Here is a 19,385-nt window from a genome sequence, read left to right as displayed (position 1 = left end):
AATTTAGTTTTCTTATACTATATGTTTACAACTCTATGTGATTAAGAAGAGAAAATTGAAAAATATATGTAATTCTATTCAGCTTACCATCTCTTTTGCTCATTTGAAAAATGGCCATATTTATACTGTCAAATATTAAGTCATCTAGAATAAGAGTCAAAATAAAAGTGTTACAACTAAGCATGTAATTAAGCTGGATTGTAGAAGTAATGCTACTGTTAGTTAGCCGCAATACACTCATAATCTGTGTTTTATATCTTTCACACAATAATGTCTGTTCTCTACTATAGATACTTGTTCTCTACTTAAAATAAACATGTGTTCCCAAAAATGTTTGTATATGTAGAAGAAAGAGGAACGTCACATGCAGAGCCGGTTTTGAGGACATACGCATGAAACTTTTGCATGGGGCCTATGATTTTTCTTAAAAAATTAAGGCCTATGATTTTTCCGTTGTTTTGTTAATGTAATGTATAAATGTTGCCAATAAGTTAAAAAGCGGTGAATCTAAAATGCAAACAAAATTAAATCATATATCTCTATAATATTATTTGAGAAGTCAGTTTCCTATGTGTCGCGCTCACGTTAATTTTTAAGATGGTTGATTACATTGATACCCTTAATGAATTAAAAATATTACATTTAATAATAATTATTTTTTAATTTTCCTTTTGAAAATTTCCATATAACATATATATTAAAAAGGAAAATTTATAAATTATAAAAATTGAATTTAAAAACGAAAAATATATATATGTATATATAATGATTTCATTAAAAAGGAAATTTCACTAGATAGTAGTATTCTATTTTAAAAATATTTTTAAATAACATAAATTATAATTTTGAAGTAATAAATACTCACTTTATATCTATTGTTTCTTAGATGAAAATATATATATTTGTATATAATGTGATTTCATAAATACAAAATTCCAGAAAGGTAATTTTGATATTAGAAAAATAAATATTATTTATTTTAAAAAATAATTTTAAACAATATAAATATATATATTTTCAAAGTAATATAAATATTTTGATATATCTATCTAATTTCTTAGATGATTACATAAAATAATTAAGTAATATAAACTAATCAACCTTATATCTAAGATAATAGAATATATTAAAATTAAGGAAGACAACAACCAACCAAAATGAAAATAAGAAAATTAATCAAATTTTAATATATTTAGAATAAAAATATTATAGTTGAATTCAGATAAATAAATGTAATCCAATATACCTAAATGATAACTAAATCGACTAGATATAACATATCTAAAATGATATGTCTAATTAAAGTAATATAATATTATTAATATAAATTATGCATAAAAATTTAAAATTAAAGTATATAGTAATCAAATATTATAGTATATTTTGTAAATATTTACATCCGTGCATGAGCACGGGAAAATCACCTAGTTAGTATTATTTAATATGTTAATGAATGAAAAGGGAAAATAACTGATTAAGCAATAATTACTTTCTACATTAAATTACACTTTTTCACAATTCAACTGTATTTGCCTTTCCTACTAACGCTTCATACAAATTTCAAGAGCAAAACTTAAGAGAAGAATCAAAACTAGAAAGATAATTTTTTTACTCAAACATCAACAATAGCACCAAATTTTAGAAAAAAAAACATCAAAAATAGCAAAAATTTTGATTACGAAAATTTGATGGATGATTTTGTGAAAAAAATATAAGAATAAAATTTATTTTTAAGAACTGATAAATTTTATTAGTTTTAAAAATATTATAATATTTTATTATAAATTGAGTTTTAATAGATATTATAGGGACCTCAAATTTTAATTTCGTATTGGACTTCGGATATCTCAGGACCGGCACTGGTCACATGCTCCATGCTTTTGTGTGAGGAAGCTTCATGGATGCTCTACTCTCACCGTCTCAGCCCATAAAATGAGAAGATTGAACCAGTCGTCACCTTTTTGACTCACAGCGAAAGAACGCTTTATTGGACTTCCAAAACTTTTTCTTATAATATCTTTTTACATCAGTTTATTAAACCACCAAATTACACATATATCATTAAAGAGATATTTGATTGGTTATAGCCTTATAGGCGTTACCAGTTTTGAATTGAAGATGTTTTTTTTTGTTTGCCTCCATTAAACAGGTCTAAAGTTTTCAGTATATAAGAGTTTGTCCCGTCTGCAAATTTTACGTTCTGTAAGTATGTCATTTTGTAGCTTTGTTAGAATTTGGTCAAGATTCAAATTATTCATAATTTTTAATACTTTTATATGGGTCAAAAATGTGAAAGTTCCTGTTTAACATGTGCGTATGTACCCTTTTGGTTGTATTTGTGCAGATTACAAATGATTTCTCGAATTTGTATTCACATCAGAATAATTAATCATCTTAATGAATTTAGTCAAAACCAAGTAGCACTCATGGCGCGTCCCTGCATTTCAGATTATCCAGTTCAAATTCTCCAGGTCACACACGTGATACAGAGAACTTAAGAGTTAAGATCCATACTTAACAACATGTTCCATATCTGACGCACGCAAACATGAATAATTAACTAGAATCTATGCACTTGGGAATTATATGGATTATGCAGTTCTTCCATTATACCCGCCCAAATACGACGTAATTATATTTAATACCATATGTAACATCAATATGAACATCACAGAAATGTAAAAAAGAAAAACATCACAGAAATTATGTTCCAAAAATAATTTTATAACAATACAAAAAATTATCAATTGCATTTTAAAACATGGTGTTAATTAGCTAATATCAACATATTTTGGTAGATAAGTCGAATATGGATAATAAATTATGCTAGAAAGTGTTTTTTTTCTTCTTTGAGTCATTTACTAAACTACTTATAATTAATTAGGTGTTTTCCTGCTTTGTATAATTATCAAAAGTACAACTAAACAGTATTTTTAAAAATTGGTTAATATCTAAAAAAACTAATAATATTACGATCAAAAACTTATTTTAAAGTGTAAAAACTGAAATTATTTTTAATAATAAAATTGTATAATTATAAAATATAGAAATAAATTGTATTTCGAAAATTTATAAAATATTATTATATTTCTCTTAGTATATTATTTAATGTTATATTTAAATATATTTATTTAGTGATGATATACAATTTACTGCTATGTTCTAAAAAATTACCAAAAATGTAAATAAATATTAAATGTAATTTTTATGCCATATGTAGCTAGCCATAAGCTATGTTATCATTTATAGCATGATATAGCATATATTTTTTTTTGATTAACCAGGGGGTGATCCCAAAAGCTTTCTAGGCACAAAGACTAATTTCCCTGAGACCGACGACAATCCACGTATTCTTGCGATTTAACATTAGCCCCGGTGGCCAAGTGGAATCGAATCCAGGGCGGAAGCTCCAGCCGGAGCTCCTTTACCACTAGGTCAAAACAACTTGGTTCTAGCATAGCATCAATGATTATTGAGCGGACATGTTTCAAAATCACTTTGTAAATAATGTCGTGGAAGGATGAGGATAAAATACTCTCTACAATATATCATGTTTGTGTAATTATTATTCTTTTTTTCACCAACAAAGAATGATCTTCGCTACGAAACTTTGTACTTGTGATAAACTGGAGAAAAGTAAGAAATGACACAGCGAACAAGAAAAAACAGCGAACAAAAAAAACTAACGGTTTAACTTAACATCACTTGGTGTTGATATGAAAAGGTTTTGTAGTCATAAGATATATATACTAATTAACTGAAAATCTTGATCTTGATATTGATATGAAAGTGTTTAAGTTATTCCAGTTTGTTTAAAAGACGGAACAAGCAACAACACCAAGCGACAAAACGACATGGGCTCAAGTACTTGGGGGAATTTTTTTTTATTTTTAATAAAGACTTGGGGGAATATTCATATGCCCAATTTTTTTAATTTTTTGTATTGTTATAAAAGCTAGAAGATACGATTCATACGATATGGAATATGATTATCTTGGGTCGTGTTTACTATATTTTGACCCAATAATAGGACTCCTTTTTGTCCAATAAATTCTTGTTTTGTTCTTTAAGATTCATTGAAAAAGCTCATACTTGTCATTACGATGAAACTTCCCATCTTATAACTTTCATATAAATTAGAATCAAAAGTTTCATCATCATGCAAGGTTGTCTATGGCCCTCTATCTTTAATTAGTTATGATCGCTTAGAATCCTTCCTAATAATGGTAACAATAAAAGGTATCAACTACTCCCTCTGTTTTCTTATACAAGTCGTTTTAACATTTTGGTTTTGTGTCAAAATATTTGTCGTTTCCAAATTCCCATGCAACAAACGAAGACTTTTGACTTTATCTACCCTTGTATTGAAAGCAAATAAATTTAACTTGCACATTAAAGTAACGATGAAGAAGGATAAAATAGAAATTGTATTACATGTCTTAAACTGTGTGCAATCCACTAAAACGACTAATAAAAACAAACGGAGGGAGTATTATTGTTTTCGGTCTTGATTTTGCTGAACATAACATTTATATGCATAAGTCAATAATTTCTGATATACTATAAAGTTTTAGAGTATTATATAAAAGAGTAGTTGTTCAATGTTAGATTCTTAGCAAAAGAAAAAGAAAAGAAGAAAGAATAGTTGTGTACAAGATTCGATGGCTTTGTGTAAGTAGATTTTGCTATGATCATCAGGTTTAAACGGTAGAATGCCGTATTATGGCTAATATATACTTCTTCTGTTTCATTATGTAGGTAGTTTTAGCCAAAATTTTTTGTTTCACAATATAAGGTGTTTACATAATCCAAAATAATTTTTATATTAATTAGAAATCGGATGATCAATCAAATAATACATGTCTTTTAATTATTGGTTGAATTTGTATATTAAATAGTATTTTTTCAAAAGTAATTATTTTTTTGATGCTAATATATTTAAGTAAAACTACTTACAAATAAAAACAGAGAGAGTACTATATACATTGAGCGGGCCTTGTGGTCCAATGGTAGTGAACAGACCTTGGATGCAAACAAATTTCAGATTCAATTTTTTTGCTGCGGAAACTAAACCACATTGTCCTACTCACCACGGCTACAGATACGTCCATATAAAAACTCGGGAAATGACCTATCGTGGGATGTACCTTCTATCCGAAGATTAGATCTTTACTTTTAATAGATCAGAATTTAACTTTTTTATCAAAAGAAATTATACTATGTATATTGATGATTGAGGAGTTCATATCTATTAAGACATCCTTAGGGCATGATTATCGGGGTCCCTAACCCCAGTCCTTAAGTTATTTTGGTTAAAAGAAAAAGAAAAAATACATAATTACACAAGGACGTGTCTTAATTAAGAGTCGTCCTTCACCGTTTCGTCTCTTCTCTCTCTCTCTCCGTGGCTCTCGTCTCCATCCTCTCCTCTCCATCCTCTCTTCAATCCAAAGGTTAAGCTTCTATTTCTGTTGGATCCATTGTTAATTCTCTTCTCTTCTCTTCTCCACACTCTTCAGGTCTCTCTCTCTCTCTTACTAATCAATCACTCTTCAATTTGAGTTTTTTTGTTTAAAAATTGAAACTTTTTTCGTCTGGTTTCTTTATTGATCAGGTGAGCAAGCATGTCTACCTCATGATAAGGATGGAGGAGCTGCCAAATCAGTGGTCAGGTTGATACTCAGCTACAAATTAGTGGAACAATGTTGCAGCCAACTATATCAGGAAATATTAAATTAAGCCATGGGGAAGCTTATCTACCTCATGATAAGGGTGGAGGAGCTGCCCCTCTCAACAGATTGGCAGCCAATCAATCAAGGATTCCAGGTGCTTCTATTAATCAAGCAGTTGCTTCACGATATTTTGCTCGATTTTTTGGTACAGAACCTGCTTCGTCAAGGATGAAGTTCTCCCAGACAACTGGTAACTTATATGCCTCCCCCTCCACTACTAGCAAATAATCTTGTTTGGAGTTATTTTGAAATCATCTCTTCTGATTGTTTTACCTGGAACAGGTGAATCAAATGCTGTTGAAGGAGATTGAAGAAGTGAGGATGAAACCAAATATGGATATCCGTCTGAGTGATCTGAAACTTGTTTTGGGACCAGAGTTGAGGGTAGTGTATCCTTTAATCCTTAATTTTGCTATTAGTGGTGAGCTTGAGCTTGATGGCATGGCTCATCCCAAATATCTAAAACCAAAGGGTTTCCTCACATTCGAGAATGGAGATGTTAATCTTGTGGCTACTCATGTTTTTTATCTGATATCTCTGTTTCCATCTTTTCTTGCATAGGTTGACACAAATCTCTCTATCTATTTTTGTTTTCTAAAACACAGATACGCCTGAAAAGGGAGCACCTCAATGTTGCAAAGTTTGAGCCTGAACATGGACTAGATCCTCTGTTAGATTTAGCTTTAGTTGGTTCAGAATGGCAATTCAGGATCCAGAGTCGCGCCAGTAATTGGCAGGACAAACTTGTGGTGACTTCAACTCGTTCTGTGGAACAGGATGCCCTCTCACCGTCCGAGGTAAATTTTGAAGTCAAAACCGTAGCTGAAAGTTTTGATTTGAATCCTCCGTTTTGCAAAATCACTTGTTTCACAGGCTGCAAAGTTTGTCTTTGTCTTTGTTTAGTTCAGTTGTACAATATATTTTATTAAGAGACAATATAAAGTTTTTACCAATAATCTACATATTTGAGATTGTCCTTGCATTTGTCTCTTAACATCAAAATACTAATAAAATAACTTAAGGACTCAAAAATTAGTCCTACCAATAATCCTGCTCTTAGTAAAACTACTAAACCTTAAAATTATTTGCAACTTCCTTTAATGTGATTTTAATTTAAAACTACAAATAGACTTTTATTCATGTTTTAATTTGAGTATCTAAGAAAATCTGTAGAACTTACGTGGGGAGCAGATGAACCTATATGTGCATGAACTTGAACGAGCCGGTGCATTTTATTAATGAATACGAACGTTTTTAATATCCATAAATCCGTTCTCATCTATAAGCAAATGAAATTAAAAAATACATTATCACTAATCTAATTAATTGGATTCATCTGTATGAATGCAAATACTTGTTTAATTCCAGATATTTGCATTCCAAATGAGAGAGTCGGACACTTAGGATTTCGGATATGGTTTTAATTTTTTTTTTTGGCAACATGGTTTAGATCTATATGCGTCTCTCCCATCTTTTATGAGAACTAGATTTTGACCCGCCCGACCGGGCGGGTATTTATTTTATGTTTTTAATTTTTCTTTTAATATTAAATGATGTATTTGTAATATTTAAATATAAATTTAAATGAGAAATTAGTCTTTGCTGTTATAATAAAAATTAAAATTAAAATTTTAATAAAATATTATGATATAAATTTTAAACTTCCTAATTAAAATAATATAAAAGTGGATCATAACTTTTTCCAATTCAAAAATCTTAGCATCTCTCAAATACAAAGAAATAAAATTATAAATACATAAAATATATAACCATATTTGGAACTATAATTTCTATTAAAATAAATTTGTTAAAGAAAAATAATGTTGTGTTATTTTTGTTTATTTCTATAGTTTGACCCGTGAGGCCGTGACCGTATAGATATTTTTTTTCACTTAAATTTTTTTCTCTGTACTAATGGTATACTATATATATTTGTAAATTAATATGTATTACATAATTGTTAATATAACATTTTAAAACATAACGATCTTATTTATTACTTTAAAATAATTATATTTTGTGATTTAGTCATCTATTATATCACAGTGTATCATATAAACAAATCTTATATTTATAACTAATTGGACTTATATAGGAAGCACTATGCTAATAATATATGAAAAAAATATTTTATTTATATGTTATATGAATTGATTATGATGTGTGAATTTTTATTTTATTATTTATTACTAATAGATATTAAAAATATTTAATATGTTAAAACGAAATATATTAGAAAATATATTTCGGTTAAGATTTTATTAAGGAAATCTATTATTTAAATTAGGAAAAACATTAAATGCTTAAATCTATTATTTAAATTAGGAAAAACAATCATACTTAAATATAACTTCATTTAATGCTTCAGTGGCATAACAATGTAAATATAGTGAAAAATTAAGGGTTAATCTAATTTTGTACTTCTGTTTTAATAGAATAGATATACACTTCCTCATCTAATAGTATCGAGTTCGAAAAGAAATCTAATAGCATCATAGTTTAATCTTATATTTGTTGCTGCTGTTAACTGAAAATGATTTTTAGGTTTAACTTTTAACATGAATAGAGAGAGTTTGTTAACTTTATGTAAGCAATTCGTTTAAAATATTTGGTTATATAAGCTTCGAACTAGCTATTGGTTATATAATTATGATAATTTCGACATGATTTAGGTGTTTTAAGGGTCCTGGGAAAAACTGAATAAAATATTCGTCTATGACCCATAAAATTTTTGAGGAAAATTGTGTAGTTATAAGTTTTCAAATTTGTAAAAAAATGTTTTTGTTGAAACCTTTACTAAATAAAAACGAAATTATCATAATTTCGGCTGTAAATTTTTTTAACTACACTGAATCGGCCGCTAAACCGTCGGCTGTAAAAAAGGTTTTTGTAGCACACTGAATAAAAATATCTAAATATTTTGATATATTCTTGATAAATATGATTTTGTGTGGACTCCATAATCGAATTTTTTTTGAAAAAAATCTGAAATTTGACCGCTCTCCTTCAAAGGGTTGCCTACTAGCTACATCATGTAGTCTACATGCAATACGTATAATGTTATTGCTTTATTACTTTAAGATTCCATGACAAACTCAATTACCAAAAGGAAAAGAAAAGTAGAGTAAGTTAAACAAGAAACAAAAGGAACCATAAGTTTTCTTTTTGCAAAAACTGAGCCGATATTTAGAACACTAGAACGATTCTTTATAGTGGATACTATTATTAGATATCTAAGTTGGTGTATAGACCAATTAAAGTTTTATCCTTTAAATGGCTAATGTGATTTAGATATCTATGTTTCTCATATGGTCCACGACAAATATTATAGTGGGAGAAGTTATTTGCAGTAAAGCTAATATAAAGTTGTGAACCGGGGCTTCTAGCTCAGTTGGTAAAGGGTTTACAGCTGTGAGTTCCGCCATCTGGGTTCGAAACCCGGCCACTGGGGAATTAACATTTCGGCATCGCCAGGGACAGAAGACCGACATGTGGCAACACATGACTAGTCTGGACCACTTATGTGGGACCAGGATACCTCTGTATAATTCAAAAAAAAAAATATAAAGTTGTGGAATGTATTACAATTCGAATAGTTCTTGGATTGTATTTTGATAGCAACCAATCATAATGTAATATATATATCCACTATTTCTATTACTAGCCACAATTGATTTATTTGGTAGCACCTTTTCTAAACAATTGGTTCACTTGAAAACACCTTTCTAATCATATATACGAATCAATTATGTTAATCTTCTTTTATTTGCGTCTTACATTTGTGACGACTACAAAACATGTTTGAAAAAAAAAGCACTACAATAGTTTATTTTTTTGAAGTTAATCCATCCATGCAAAATATAAGCACGAACGGACAACGATGATCGAATGCTACGTGCTGTTGCTTGCAGTAGCCTCAGCGCATTTTTTTGCTTTTTCTATTAGCCTATAGCCACCAACATACATAACTCTTGTCCCTTTTAGTTAGAGTGTAAATCTTTTTGGTCATCAACCAGATTTGTATATTTATTTTGTGTTTACGAAATCTCTACCCAATGTTATATTTGGGCTTCAGTAGCAAAGCCGGATTCGAGGACAGTCCAATGAAACATTGATCCTAGCCTCCAATTTCATTTTGGAGATTTTTTTACTTAGATAAAAATTCCAAATTACATTAGACAAATGTTTTAATAGAAATTCTTAATCAATGTTTATAACCCTCAAAATCTTATATTTGGCCAGTGGTTTGTTTTTTATTAGTCCACACTTTTGTGTTCTAAAACTTAGAAGTCAAGGTTAATCAATAGTATAGTCTAAAATGTTCAAGATTTCATTTAACACACCAAGCGATATACAACACAAACCCATATATCTTACACATCACAAGTGAATCTTCTTTTGTTCAATGAAGATTTTCCCAAACACAAATGCTGCTAAAACACATAAACAATTCGCACTTTATCAAATGAAAGCAAGACACAGAATGTTGAAGGTGTTTCCAGGCCAATGGGTAGTAGAATAGAGTTAGAAGATGTTAAAAAAGATGGTCCAAACCGGGTAAACGAGGAGAGCAACGATCCCAATAGTATTGGAGAGTCCATGCTTCTGAGTTAAAGCGTTTCTGAATCCATCAGAAGCTTTGATATGTTCATGGAAAAGGTAACATGCTATGATAAGACATATTACTGCCCCAACCCAACTTTCTCTTACTGTCCCAGCTATGAGACTAGGTGCAACCACCAGAAGAAGGATCAAAGCTGCTGGAATCTCCAACCAATCTACATGTTTAAATTGATTAAAAATGAAAAACAAAACAGGGTTAGGGTGTAACTGAAACTATTGTCTAATGATAAAAATGCGTGTTATGATCATTGGATTATACCTGGAAAGTGTTTAGGGCAGAAGAGCCTTATTGTGATCGAAATGAGAGCAATCCATTTCCCAAAATCTCCTCTATGAAAATCCATTGAATACCATTTTAGTTGTTAAATCTTTACAACAACAACATAACATCGTCATGTTAAATATCCCTTGTTGTCAAGGACGGTTTTGGATATGGCAATGAAACATTCGTTTTGATTCTCAAACTAACATGTATGTTTTAACTAAAATTTGTCTTAAAATGTTTGTAGTCTTTTAAGTCTCAGGGTCAGTCTTATTTGTTCTTTTATTACCTGAAGAAGTTAAAGATAACGTAAGGAAGTGTGAGAAAGATGTATGGCACCAAAAGGGTAGTCAACATTTTGGTTTTCCAGTTGGTCCGATCCAATATCAACAGATAGCTGACACAACAAACGATAACAAAACCCATTACAATAGTGATCCCAAACAAACAAATAAAAACATAGAGGTTAACGGTTTGGTTTCTTTCTTGACTCACATGGCTGAGATTGAGGCGGCCCATTGGAGGAAAGACGTGCCAAAGCTTAAACTGCCTAGCATCGTTGCATCTTTCACGAGCTTCTTCGCGGCATCGACAAACTCATTCAGATCAGAATTGATCAGGTTAGCCGCGGTTTCCTCTCCAGTCTTCATGGCCAAATAATCAACTCTTCCCATATTGAAGTTTTCTTTTGAAACTTTAAATGTAAAATCTCTCGCAGAATACAGTTTTGAGTTATAAGTCGTGACAATTAGCAGAGTATTTATAATTGCTGTGTTTCTTTGAAAATTTCAGATAAGTAATTAAGAAAGTATATGCTTTGAGTTTTGGATATCTCTAGAGCTGCTCACCACGTCGGCTTCGCTGGTGACACTGACCAATGGTGGCTCCACCTAGGGTCGCTCGTTTTCATATACAGCTCAGCTTCATATCTCCACATTCATAGCGAATTTTTCTACTAATCATATTAAATTCCATATTTTACTTCTACAAGTAACCCACATTTTCAGTATACTATATACTATAATGCCTTAGGTTTATAAAAATTAATAACCTAAAAAGATATCGACAACGAAGCCATTGATTTGCATTCATCAGCAGATAAGTATCAGAGTTAGTGGTATGAGATTTTGCTTTTGTAAAAATAACATAAAAAAGTAAGAGACTGATTAACTAGAATAATTAGCAATCAAGAAATGCTTCCAAGTCTCAACACGGACACAACTACAATAACTTGAAAATCTCTAGTCTTGAAGGACAATGAGTAGCGTACACCAAACATATATCTCAGTTTTAAAACTTAGTAATAGACATTTCCACATCTTTTTCACCTTCAAGAAGAATTGCCATCTGCTTTGTTAGAAGACTCAGGAGCTAGCTTCTTCGATGGACTTGACTCTGCTGAGGTTGCATTCGTTAAAACACGTTTCACTCCTCTTCCAACGACACCCAAATGAGTAACACCTGATGAAGAACCTGCTGCTCCTCCTACTGCACCAGTGTGAGCAGTGGAGACTGTAGGCGACTCCAAGTCTTTCCCGTTGTTTGCAGTTCCCATCCGAGAAGAGCTCATTTCACCAGCAACAGCAGGAACAACCTTGTCCCCGGTATTTGGCTTAGCTGATGCCATGCCCATTAGCTCAGCAAGACGTTGCTTTGGGTTCTCTGCCTGTTGTTTCAACTCTTCAAGCTGCATGAAACAAAAGGGTGACTTTATTATGAGTTTTCATACTCCTTTTTTCACAACAGATGGTCAAGTTCACTTGCCTTCTTTTCTAGGTCTTCCGCGAGACCAGATAAGACTCGGATCTCAGCTTCTTTGTCTGAAGAAGACTTATCAATGTATGGAACATTGGATGATTGTTGGATTCCTTCCTCTATCTCAGAGACAGTTGAGGAAGTTGCTGAAATAGATGGACCCTTGACCTCATTAGTGAGCCTCTCCGTCCTAGCTTTGCAGATTAACAGAGCCTTTTGACAATATGGTATAGCTTCCTTAGGCTGGCATCCTGTCTCTAGACAGACGCATATGAGGAAGTTTCTGAAACGTTCCAAGTTAAGTTAACACAATCCAACAACAAAATACACGGAATTGAAAAGAAAAGCAAGACGGTATATTAAAGGATACAGTTCGGCTGTGCGTCGACTGTCGGGTTCAACCAGTCGCTCTAGGATGGACAGTGCGTTCTTGTAGTCACTCAGGGAAGTCTCGATGTCCTCTGAAACCAAACGTTCAGGAGAAAACTTAAATGAGAAAATGGGACATTACGAAGGTGAAATAAGAAAGAAACTAACCTCTCTCTAGTGAGATTTCAGCAAGGGTGCAGAGAATATCCACTTTCTCCATTGTATCAGTTGACTGTTTGTCAGTAATAGCCCGTGCTATGTCAAGCATTTTCCAGGCCATATCCAAATCAGACTCATCTTCATCGGCATCAGTATCAGATAGGTCATCCTCTTGTTGACTATCTTCACCATCCTCTCCTTGCTCTTGAACACCAGAACCTACAAATAAAAAAGAGAGAGAGACGAAATGCTCAGAAACATTTAAATACACAGTCCTTAAATACACCAAGTTGAGAGAATTTAAAAGACACTACAATCGAAAAGTCTGCTACAACATAACAAAAGCGAGTCCTTTACTTCATCAACCAAAGGGTATGCATGATGATACCAAGAAGCACTCATTGCATTTGAATCCAAAAACCTAAGGGGGAAAGAGTCAAAAAGTTTCAGACTTTGAGTACCTTCTTGGGCACCACTTGAACTCCCCTGTCTCTCCGGGTCACTTGACACAACAGAATCACCGTTTGCAGTGTTCTTATCATCGCTAGACTCCTGCTGCTGAGTTTCACTTTCTTTCTTTGGCATGTTACCAAGTGGATCAGCTTCAGCCTGAGCCTTCTCAAGCAGAGCTGATCCATACTTGTAGTAAGCGTTTACACACTCAGCAGCAAGCTCACCATAATGCCCAACCCTAAAAACACACATTAAAAGTTCCATTAGAATCCTTATAAGCACGCACTTGACACATAACTACTTAATGTTCCAAATCAAAATCTCGTGAAAAATGGAAACCTGATCTCTAGGGCACGGCTGAAGCAATCGACAGCTTCGGCGAAATCCATCTCTTTTAAAAACACAGAGCCTTTCTCAGCGAGTTCATCGGCGAACTCGAGCGTCTTCTCACGCTCCTCTTCGGATAATACGGCATCTGTCACAGCGCTCTCCGCCGCGTTGTTGTTGCAAGTCGATTCAGTGCCTCCTTGAACAATAGATTCGACGGTGGCTTCGATCGAGGCTTGGTTAGGTTCTAGGGTTTGCGCGACTTCCGTCACCGAAGCTTCAGATGCTGATGCTGCTGCTGCTTCGTCAACCATAGCTCAAGCTTGGGGATTTGGATCTCTGAGTGAATTTGAAAATGGGAGAAGAAGAAGAAAGAAAGAAAGGAAAGTAAAGTAACGCGAAATTGTGAATTTGTAACCCTAAACCCACTCTTCGTCTCTTTATTTTGGCGGACTTGGAGCAAAATATTGATTCAATGTCATCATCGAGGTTTTGTAAAATATGACCCCAGAGAGAATGTGGATGTTGATGAGGGTGAAGATGTGGCCCAACTTAAGGCCCATAGGTCCAAAGAAAGTAGTTTTCTGAGTGAGAGAGTCCACACTATATTCAATAGCATATAGCACCTCATAATAATCAGATGGCTAAACCGGTTAAGACATTAAAACTGGATGGAACGAATTAAAATTTTAAAACTACCAAATTAGAAAACCAACAAATCTTTATTCTATAAATAATCTACTTAGCATGGATTCTTCATTTCTCTGATTTGTAAAATCGTATTTTTAGAAGCAGTTTTATTATTATTGTGCAGCTTACTAATCAGAAGCCAGAATCACCAAAATTTAGAACATTGGCTGAAAGGGAAATGTATATAATAATTTGGAACTAAAATTTTTTGGAATTTAAACAAAAAACAAGTACTGATGACAAATTATGTCGGAAGATACAATATCTACCCTGTGGGATTATATAATGCATAATAGTAATGATAAGGTGTAAGAAGGTGTTCCCTTCCACCAAACATGCAAATCTCGTGGATTTAAACTACATAATAATGATTCAAATCAACGAGTCAATTTTTCTAGATATTACATATCAATAATTCAATAAAGAAAATCTCAAATTATTATTCTAGCATGATTTTATGCAGTAAAAGATGCTTTTTCATTAATATTCTCAAATTAGGTAGGTTGGAGAAAACGATGCATTACAACAGACAAAGGTTGTGATTGTCTTCATCCTCTGTTTTTCAAAGGTAATTAGCAAACAGATTAATAGATTTACTTTCACACGACTTAGACTAATTAAAAAACAAAAAGTTTGTGATTTATCAGTTTCCTCCTATGAAGTATTATGATTGGTATAGTATTATAATTTTTGATGCATCATCACTATGCATAGTATTATGATTGATCTTTCAGAGCTCAAGATTCAACACTTGTCTCTTCTTATCTGACTCACTTTTCCAGCTACGCCCATCAGATTTCTCTTCCTCCTCCTCATCCTCTGAGCTATGACCACCGCCATTATTACTGAACAACTCTCTACCAACAAGCGGGCTTTGTGGAGAATCCGACCTCGACAAACTTATCAAGCTCTGTGTTTCCCTACCTAACAAACCAGGCTGGTCCAAGGATAGCAAAGTCTTTCCCGGATGCTTACGGATATGCATTCTATATTTCTGCAAATATTAAATATCATTTCACAAACTGTCAAAAATCATTCGTTCATACATCAAATGTTTCAAGTTTTTGTAAATAAGAAGAAGAGAACTTTTATAGTACTTACTTGTAAATGGCTCTTGACTTCATCATTGGTTAAACCATCAACTTTCATCTCATCTCTAATCTGCTTTGGTGTTGCCACTGGTCTCACATCAACAAACAATAACAATCTCAGTATTGAGATACGAAGTTGGCTCCTTTTTTGATTAAGGAACTAACCTTGTGAACCTCCAATCCTCTGGAGAGCATCAACGAACCTACGGTGAAGATCCTGTGACCATCTCCTTCTCTGCTCTTTCTTCGGAATGTGGTGATGATGACTCTGTAAAGGTCTGTTGAGTTGGTGATTCTGTTCAATTCTGCTACAGTCCCTCATCATCATGTCTGAAGGTGGAGGAGTCATGAGAGACAGAGGAACCGGAGGAGGGTTAAATGGCATAAATACCCCTCTCTGATTAAGATTGTAACATGTCTGAAATGGAGTCTGAGTCACACCTCGATCTTCTTCTCTGTTTGTCTGTAAGAAAAAAAAACAGAACATGATCAAAGGGTAATAAGATCAAATAAAAACATAAAAAGGTCTGATAATTAATTTGAATTACCGAGTTAGAGTTGGAGATCCATAACTGGGCAGAGCTCATCCAGTTCTTCTTATTATCACTTTCCGATTTTGCCCCTTGACCCACATCGAATCTCCCATTTGATGCCATCATCACTGATGAAGCCTCTTCCTTTAACCTCTCAATCGCTACACAAAGAGAAACAATTTAGTAAAAATCCAAACTTTTACATGAAAACAAAACTGAGAATCGAGAGAGAGACCTTCGTTCAATAAGAGCATGCATAGAGGGAGCTCTCGTTTAAAAACATCGATCTTTTTCCTCTCATCCTCTAATTTTCCGACATAACCATCGATCTCAGACAGTTTCGAATGATTGTCTTTGATTTTCGACACTTGGTCGAGAAATTGAGACAAGGGTTTTTCTAGAGAGTACAAGGAAATATTCAAATTAAGACTCATCCTTCGATCTGTATCTGTTTGAACCATCTAAAAACTATGAAGACAAAAGAAGCTACAGACAGACAAAGACGTTTATATAGAAGAATTGAAGAAGAGATCAGGGAAGAAGATGAAGGACGCGGAAAATTGTAACCGCTGTAAATAAAGGGAATCTCGAGGGCGTTTGCGTAAAAATGCTTTAATTAGATTTGGCTTTAAATGGAATGAAGAATCTTTTTGTGATGCCTGTACACACGCGGCGAATCGTTACACTAACTTGTATATGTATTACCTTTTCTATTTATTTATTTTGATTCTTTTCCTTTTGTTTTGCCTGATAATAAATACATCATATCCAATTTTAGGAAACTTATTACTATTTCCCAGTGCTTACCATTAAAGATTCTCATATTCCTTCCTCTCTCTTGTAGTTTCTGTTTTCTAAATTAGAAAAAGTGAGTGTGTAAGAATGGCTGGTACTATTACTATTTTATGCACAACCAATGAGGTTGTACAAATCTCACTGGATATATGTTTTACAAGAAATAACTATAAATATAGTACTTATATAATATGTTTGTAAATTGATGATTTGTTTTGAAAATTGGACTCTGAAAAGCAAAACAGGTGTCAAGATATATATACATACACATAATTGATTGTATAATATTATGGAGATTGATTTGAACTTATTTTTATATTAGTTAATATATATCTTTATTCTGAAATATAAGGAAAATTGGCACTAATGTTATAGAATATTAAGTTAAACATAATTTAAAATTTAAAGTAATAAAAATCATTATATTTATATCATAAAATTATACAAATTTTACAGATGGTTCATGGAAAAATCAGAAATCCTATTCGGGACAAGGCTGATATAGTATTCCGGAAAGTTTTGATTGTTTAATGGGAGCGAGAAATACAAAAGCGAGGTAGTCACCATTTCACTCGGAAATAGAAACTCTCATTTGGACAACTGAATGTATGAGGAATCTATGACAATTTACTGTTATTATATTTGCAACAGATTGTTCTCAGTTGGTGAATGTAATTTTGGAACCAGAAGAATGGCCAGATTTTATAAGTTATCTGGAGGACACAAAAATTTTGAAGACAAATTTTAACAGCTCATAATTCATTCATATATCATGGCCGCAAAATTAAAGACGGAAAGTGTTACACGTAGTGTAAAAAAGCAACCGTCGTTTGTTTATATAGATGTGAAGCTATCAATTTGGTTTGCAAAGTCTATATGAGTATGTTTTATACGTTGCTGACAAAAAAAAATATACAAATTTTGTCTTTTCATAAAATTTGCATATGAATTTTTCACATTTTTGAAATCTAATACACAGCTTACGTATCATGTGTATATATATTTTAAAAAATAATTGCACCATGCTATATAACGTGTACGTTGTGCACTATGCTACACAACTTATACATCATGTAGCATGCCAAGTGTCTTGACATCATGCAGTATGCAACTTACTATGTTATTTTAGTTCAAAAAAAAACTTACTATGTCACATATATATATTTTTTATAATCAGCTACGTACGTAATTTGCAAATTATAGAGATATATTCAACTATATACCAAAATCAAAAATGATAATATGAAAATTTGTAACAGAAAATTATGATTGAAAAGGAACTGAATTACTGAACATAAAATTGTGTTTGTAATATCTATATCTCAAATATGGTTTTATACTCAAACTTTGTTTTAACTTTTAATGGAACAAAATCGACAGTATCTCGTATGTGGCGTTGATACTGTCGATTTTATTAATTTAAAAACCAGTGGAGAGAAAACCAAAAACAAAAAGGTTAAAAAATCGTAGTGGTCAAAATTCGGCATAGTCTCATTTACTATACAACATCCATTTACATTCACATTAAGATACAGTTTAAAGAAATCACGTAACCATTGAATTTAGAAATTTATACTATAAACTTTTGAGTGCTTTTCATGTGTTTGGTTGCTTATCTTTTGCGTTTTGTTTGTCTAAAGTTCTTTAGCAGATTATAAGCAAGTAAACATTTCAATATGGAGACTCTTTATCTCGATCCGCCGGACATCCTAGTCTATCAGAGGAAAAAAAGGACTCCTTATTCAAAGTAGATGATTGTATATATTTTAATATATCTCGCAACTAGTCGCTGCAACACTAGCTAATTAGCAATTAGCAAAAAGGATCTTTCGTACATTCCATTGTAAAAGATCCCACGACGCAAAGCAACTTTATTCAACGCTTTTTCCTGATAGCCAAACACAAATTTCTCCCAATTTTATATAATTTAGCTTTTACAAATAATGTTTGATTCCTGTAACCAAAAATATTCCAGAATACTCCCCTATGACGCACCACAAAGGAATCTAACGGACGGACGTAGAGAAACGGCTAGTACAGCCAACTATACCACAACACATGTCCAACTAATCTAGATTTTTCACGAGAATCGTCTTTCTTTGAAGGAGGAACTGAAACGTCTCGAGTTGTGATAAGGACATCGAGAGATTGATACCGTTGATTGATTATATTCTCTCGTGTCTTCTCGTCATCACATATCCTTAACCTTTTGATTTGTTCTTCTCACCACTGCTTTTACAAAAAAGAAGTTTTGCAAAGTTCAAGCAACGATAGCTTTTGCTCTGTCTATATCTAATTTGAGGATAAGGTTCGTCGGTTTCTAGCTGCGAGAATCCACTGGTAATATATTTTTGGTGAACAATAATCCAATGATTCGACCACTAATTCTCGTTTCAATCTTCAAAGTTCGAAAATCAAATTTATAACTGTTGTCATCAATCTTTGAATATTATATATACACGGAATAATTTGATGGTGGTATACGCCCCCCCTAAGTTTCACACTTACAAATTTAATTTAAATCCAAATACATATAAGAAAACTCATTTTTGATCTTGAACTGAATCCATGCAAATCTTTTGACGTACGAAAAATT

At 32.4% G+C, this 19,385-nt stretch overlaps 4 protein-coding genes across 4 annotated transcripts; 1 reads left to right on the top strand and 3 right to left on the bottom strand.

Moving 5' to 3' along the window:
- The first annotated feature begins 5,291 nt into the window (after nucleotides 1–5,291).
- On the top strand, nucleotides 5,292–6,661 carry LOC130500960 (protein TIC236, chloroplastic-like). The gene is made up of 4 exons (XM_056995869.1): nucleotides 5,292–5,453; nucleotides 5,615–5,922; nucleotides 6,015–6,251; nucleotides 6,338–6,661. Exons 3-4 carry the CDS (start codon nucleotides 6,024–6,026, stop codon nucleotides 6,659–6,661), a joined length of 552 nt encoding a protein of 183 aa, XP_056851849.1. The 5' UTR covers nucleotides 5,292–5,453; nucleotides 5,615–5,922; nucleotides 6,015–6,023.
- Nucleotides 6,662–10,041: 3,380 nt separating this feature from the next.
- Nucleotides 10,042–11,406, bottom strand: LOC108821625 (cold-regulated 413 plasma membrane protein 4). Its single transcript, XM_018594625.1, has 4 exons — nucleotides 11,113–11,406; nucleotides 10,907–11,014; nucleotides 10,615–10,685; nucleotides 10,042–10,510 (listed from the first exon to the last, which is right to left on the bottom strand). The coding sequence occupies exons 1-4, from the start codon at nucleotides 11,289–11,291 to the stop codon at nucleotides 10,257–10,259; spliced, it is 612 nt and encodes a 203-aa protein (XP_018450127.1). The 5' UTR covers nucleotides 11,292–11,406; the 3' UTR covers nucleotides 10,042–10,256.
- Nucleotides 11,407–11,769: 363 nt separating this feature from the next.
- On the bottom strand, nucleotides 11,770–14,123 carry LOC130500966 (NASP-related protein sim3-like). Its single transcript, XM_056995879.1, has 6 exons — nucleotides 13,693–14,123; nucleotides 13,362–13,591; nucleotides 12,910–13,119; nucleotides 12,743–12,833; nucleotides 12,382–12,655; nucleotides 11,770–12,304 (listed from the first exon to the last, which is right to left on the bottom strand). The coding sequence occupies exons 1-6, from the start codon at nucleotides 13,992–13,994 to the stop codon at nucleotides 11,948–11,950; spliced, it is 1,464 nt and encodes a 487-aa protein (XP_056851859.1). The 5' UTR covers nucleotides 13,995–14,123; the 3' UTR covers nucleotides 11,770–11,947.
- Nucleotides 14,124–14,823: 700 nt separating this feature from the next.
- Nucleotides 14,824–16,542, bottom strand: LOC130500963 (transcription factor HHO5-like). The gene is made up of 5 exons (XM_056995873.1): nucleotides 16,230–16,542; nucleotides 16,010–16,155; nucleotides 15,627–15,924; nucleotides 15,472–15,548; nucleotides 14,824–15,364 (listed from the first exon to the last, which is right to left on the bottom strand). The coding sequence occupies exons 1-5, from the start codon at nucleotides 16,453–16,455 to the stop codon at nucleotides 15,101–15,103; spliced, it is 1,011 nt and encodes a 336-aa protein (XP_056851853.1). The 5' UTR covers nucleotides 16,456–16,542; the 3' UTR covers nucleotides 14,824–15,100.
- Nucleotides 16,543–19,385: the final 2,843 nt, after the last annotated feature.

Source organism: Raphanus sativus, unplaced genomic scaffold (assembly GCF_000801105.2).
Source record: "Raphanus sativus cultivar WK10039 unplaced genomic scaffold, ASM80110v3 Scaffold0066, whole genome shotgun sequence".
NCBI classification, from domain to species: Eukaryota; Viridiplantae; Streptophyta; class Magnoliopsida; order Brassicales; family Brassicaceae; genus Raphanus; species Raphanus sativus.
This window is presented reverse-complemented; position numbering and strand designations above follow the sequence as displayed.

What these genes read in the sequence shown, in the direction of transcription:
- LOC108821625 (XM_018594625.1), bottom strand. Translation starts at nt 11,291, where the DNA reads ATGGGAAGAGTTGATTATTTGGCCATGAAGACTGGAGAGGAAACCGCG. An exon ending in GCCGCCTCAATCTCAGCCAT is followed by an intron (nt 11,015 to 11,112) that starts GTGAGTCAAGAA and finishes TTGTTGTGTCAG; the next exon opens with CTATCTGTTGATATTGGATC. An exon ending in CTGCCCTAAACACTTTCCAG is followed by an intron (nt 10,511 to 10,614) that starts GTATAATCCAAT and finishes TTAAACATGTAG; the next exon opens with ATTGGTTGGAGATTCCAGCA.
- LOC130500966 (XM_056995879.1), bottom strand. Translation starts at nt 13,994, where the DNA reads ATGGTTGACGAAGCAGCAGCAGCATCAGCATCTGAAGCTTCGGTGACG. An exon ending in AGCCGTGCCCTAGAGATCAG is followed by an intron (nt 13,592 to 13,692) that starts GTTTCCATTTTT and finishes GTGTGTTTTTAG; the next exon opens with GGTTGGGCATTATGGTGAGC. An exon ending in TTCAAGTGGTGCCCAAGAAG is followed by an intron (nt 13,120 to 13,361) that starts GTACTCAAAGTC and finishes TTTTATTTGTAG; the next exon opens with GTTCTGGTGTTCAAGAGCAA.
- LOC130500963 (XM_056995873.1), bottom strand. Translation starts at nt 16,455, where the DNA reads ATGGTTCAAACAGATACAGATCGAAGGATGAGTCTTAATTTGAATATT. An exon ending in CATGCTCTTATTGAACGAAG is followed by an intron (nt 16,156 to 16,229) that starts GTCTCTCTCTCG and finishes CTCTTTGTGTAG; the next exon opens with CGATTGAGAGGTTAAAGGAA. An exon ending in AAGTCAAGAGCCATTTACAA is followed by an intron (nt 15,365 to 15,471) that starts GTAAGTACTATA and finishes TAATATTTGCAG; the next exon opens with AAATATAGAATGCATATCCG.
- LOC130500960 (XM_056995869.1), top strand. Translation starts at nt 6,024, where the DNA reads ATGCTGTTGAAGGAGATTGAAGAAGTGAGGATGAAACCAAATATGGAT. An exon ending in TTAATCTTGTGGCTACTCAT is followed by an intron (nt 6,252 to 6,337) that starts GTTTTTTATCTG and finishes TCTAAAACACAG; the next exon opens with ATACGCCTGAAAAGGGAGCA.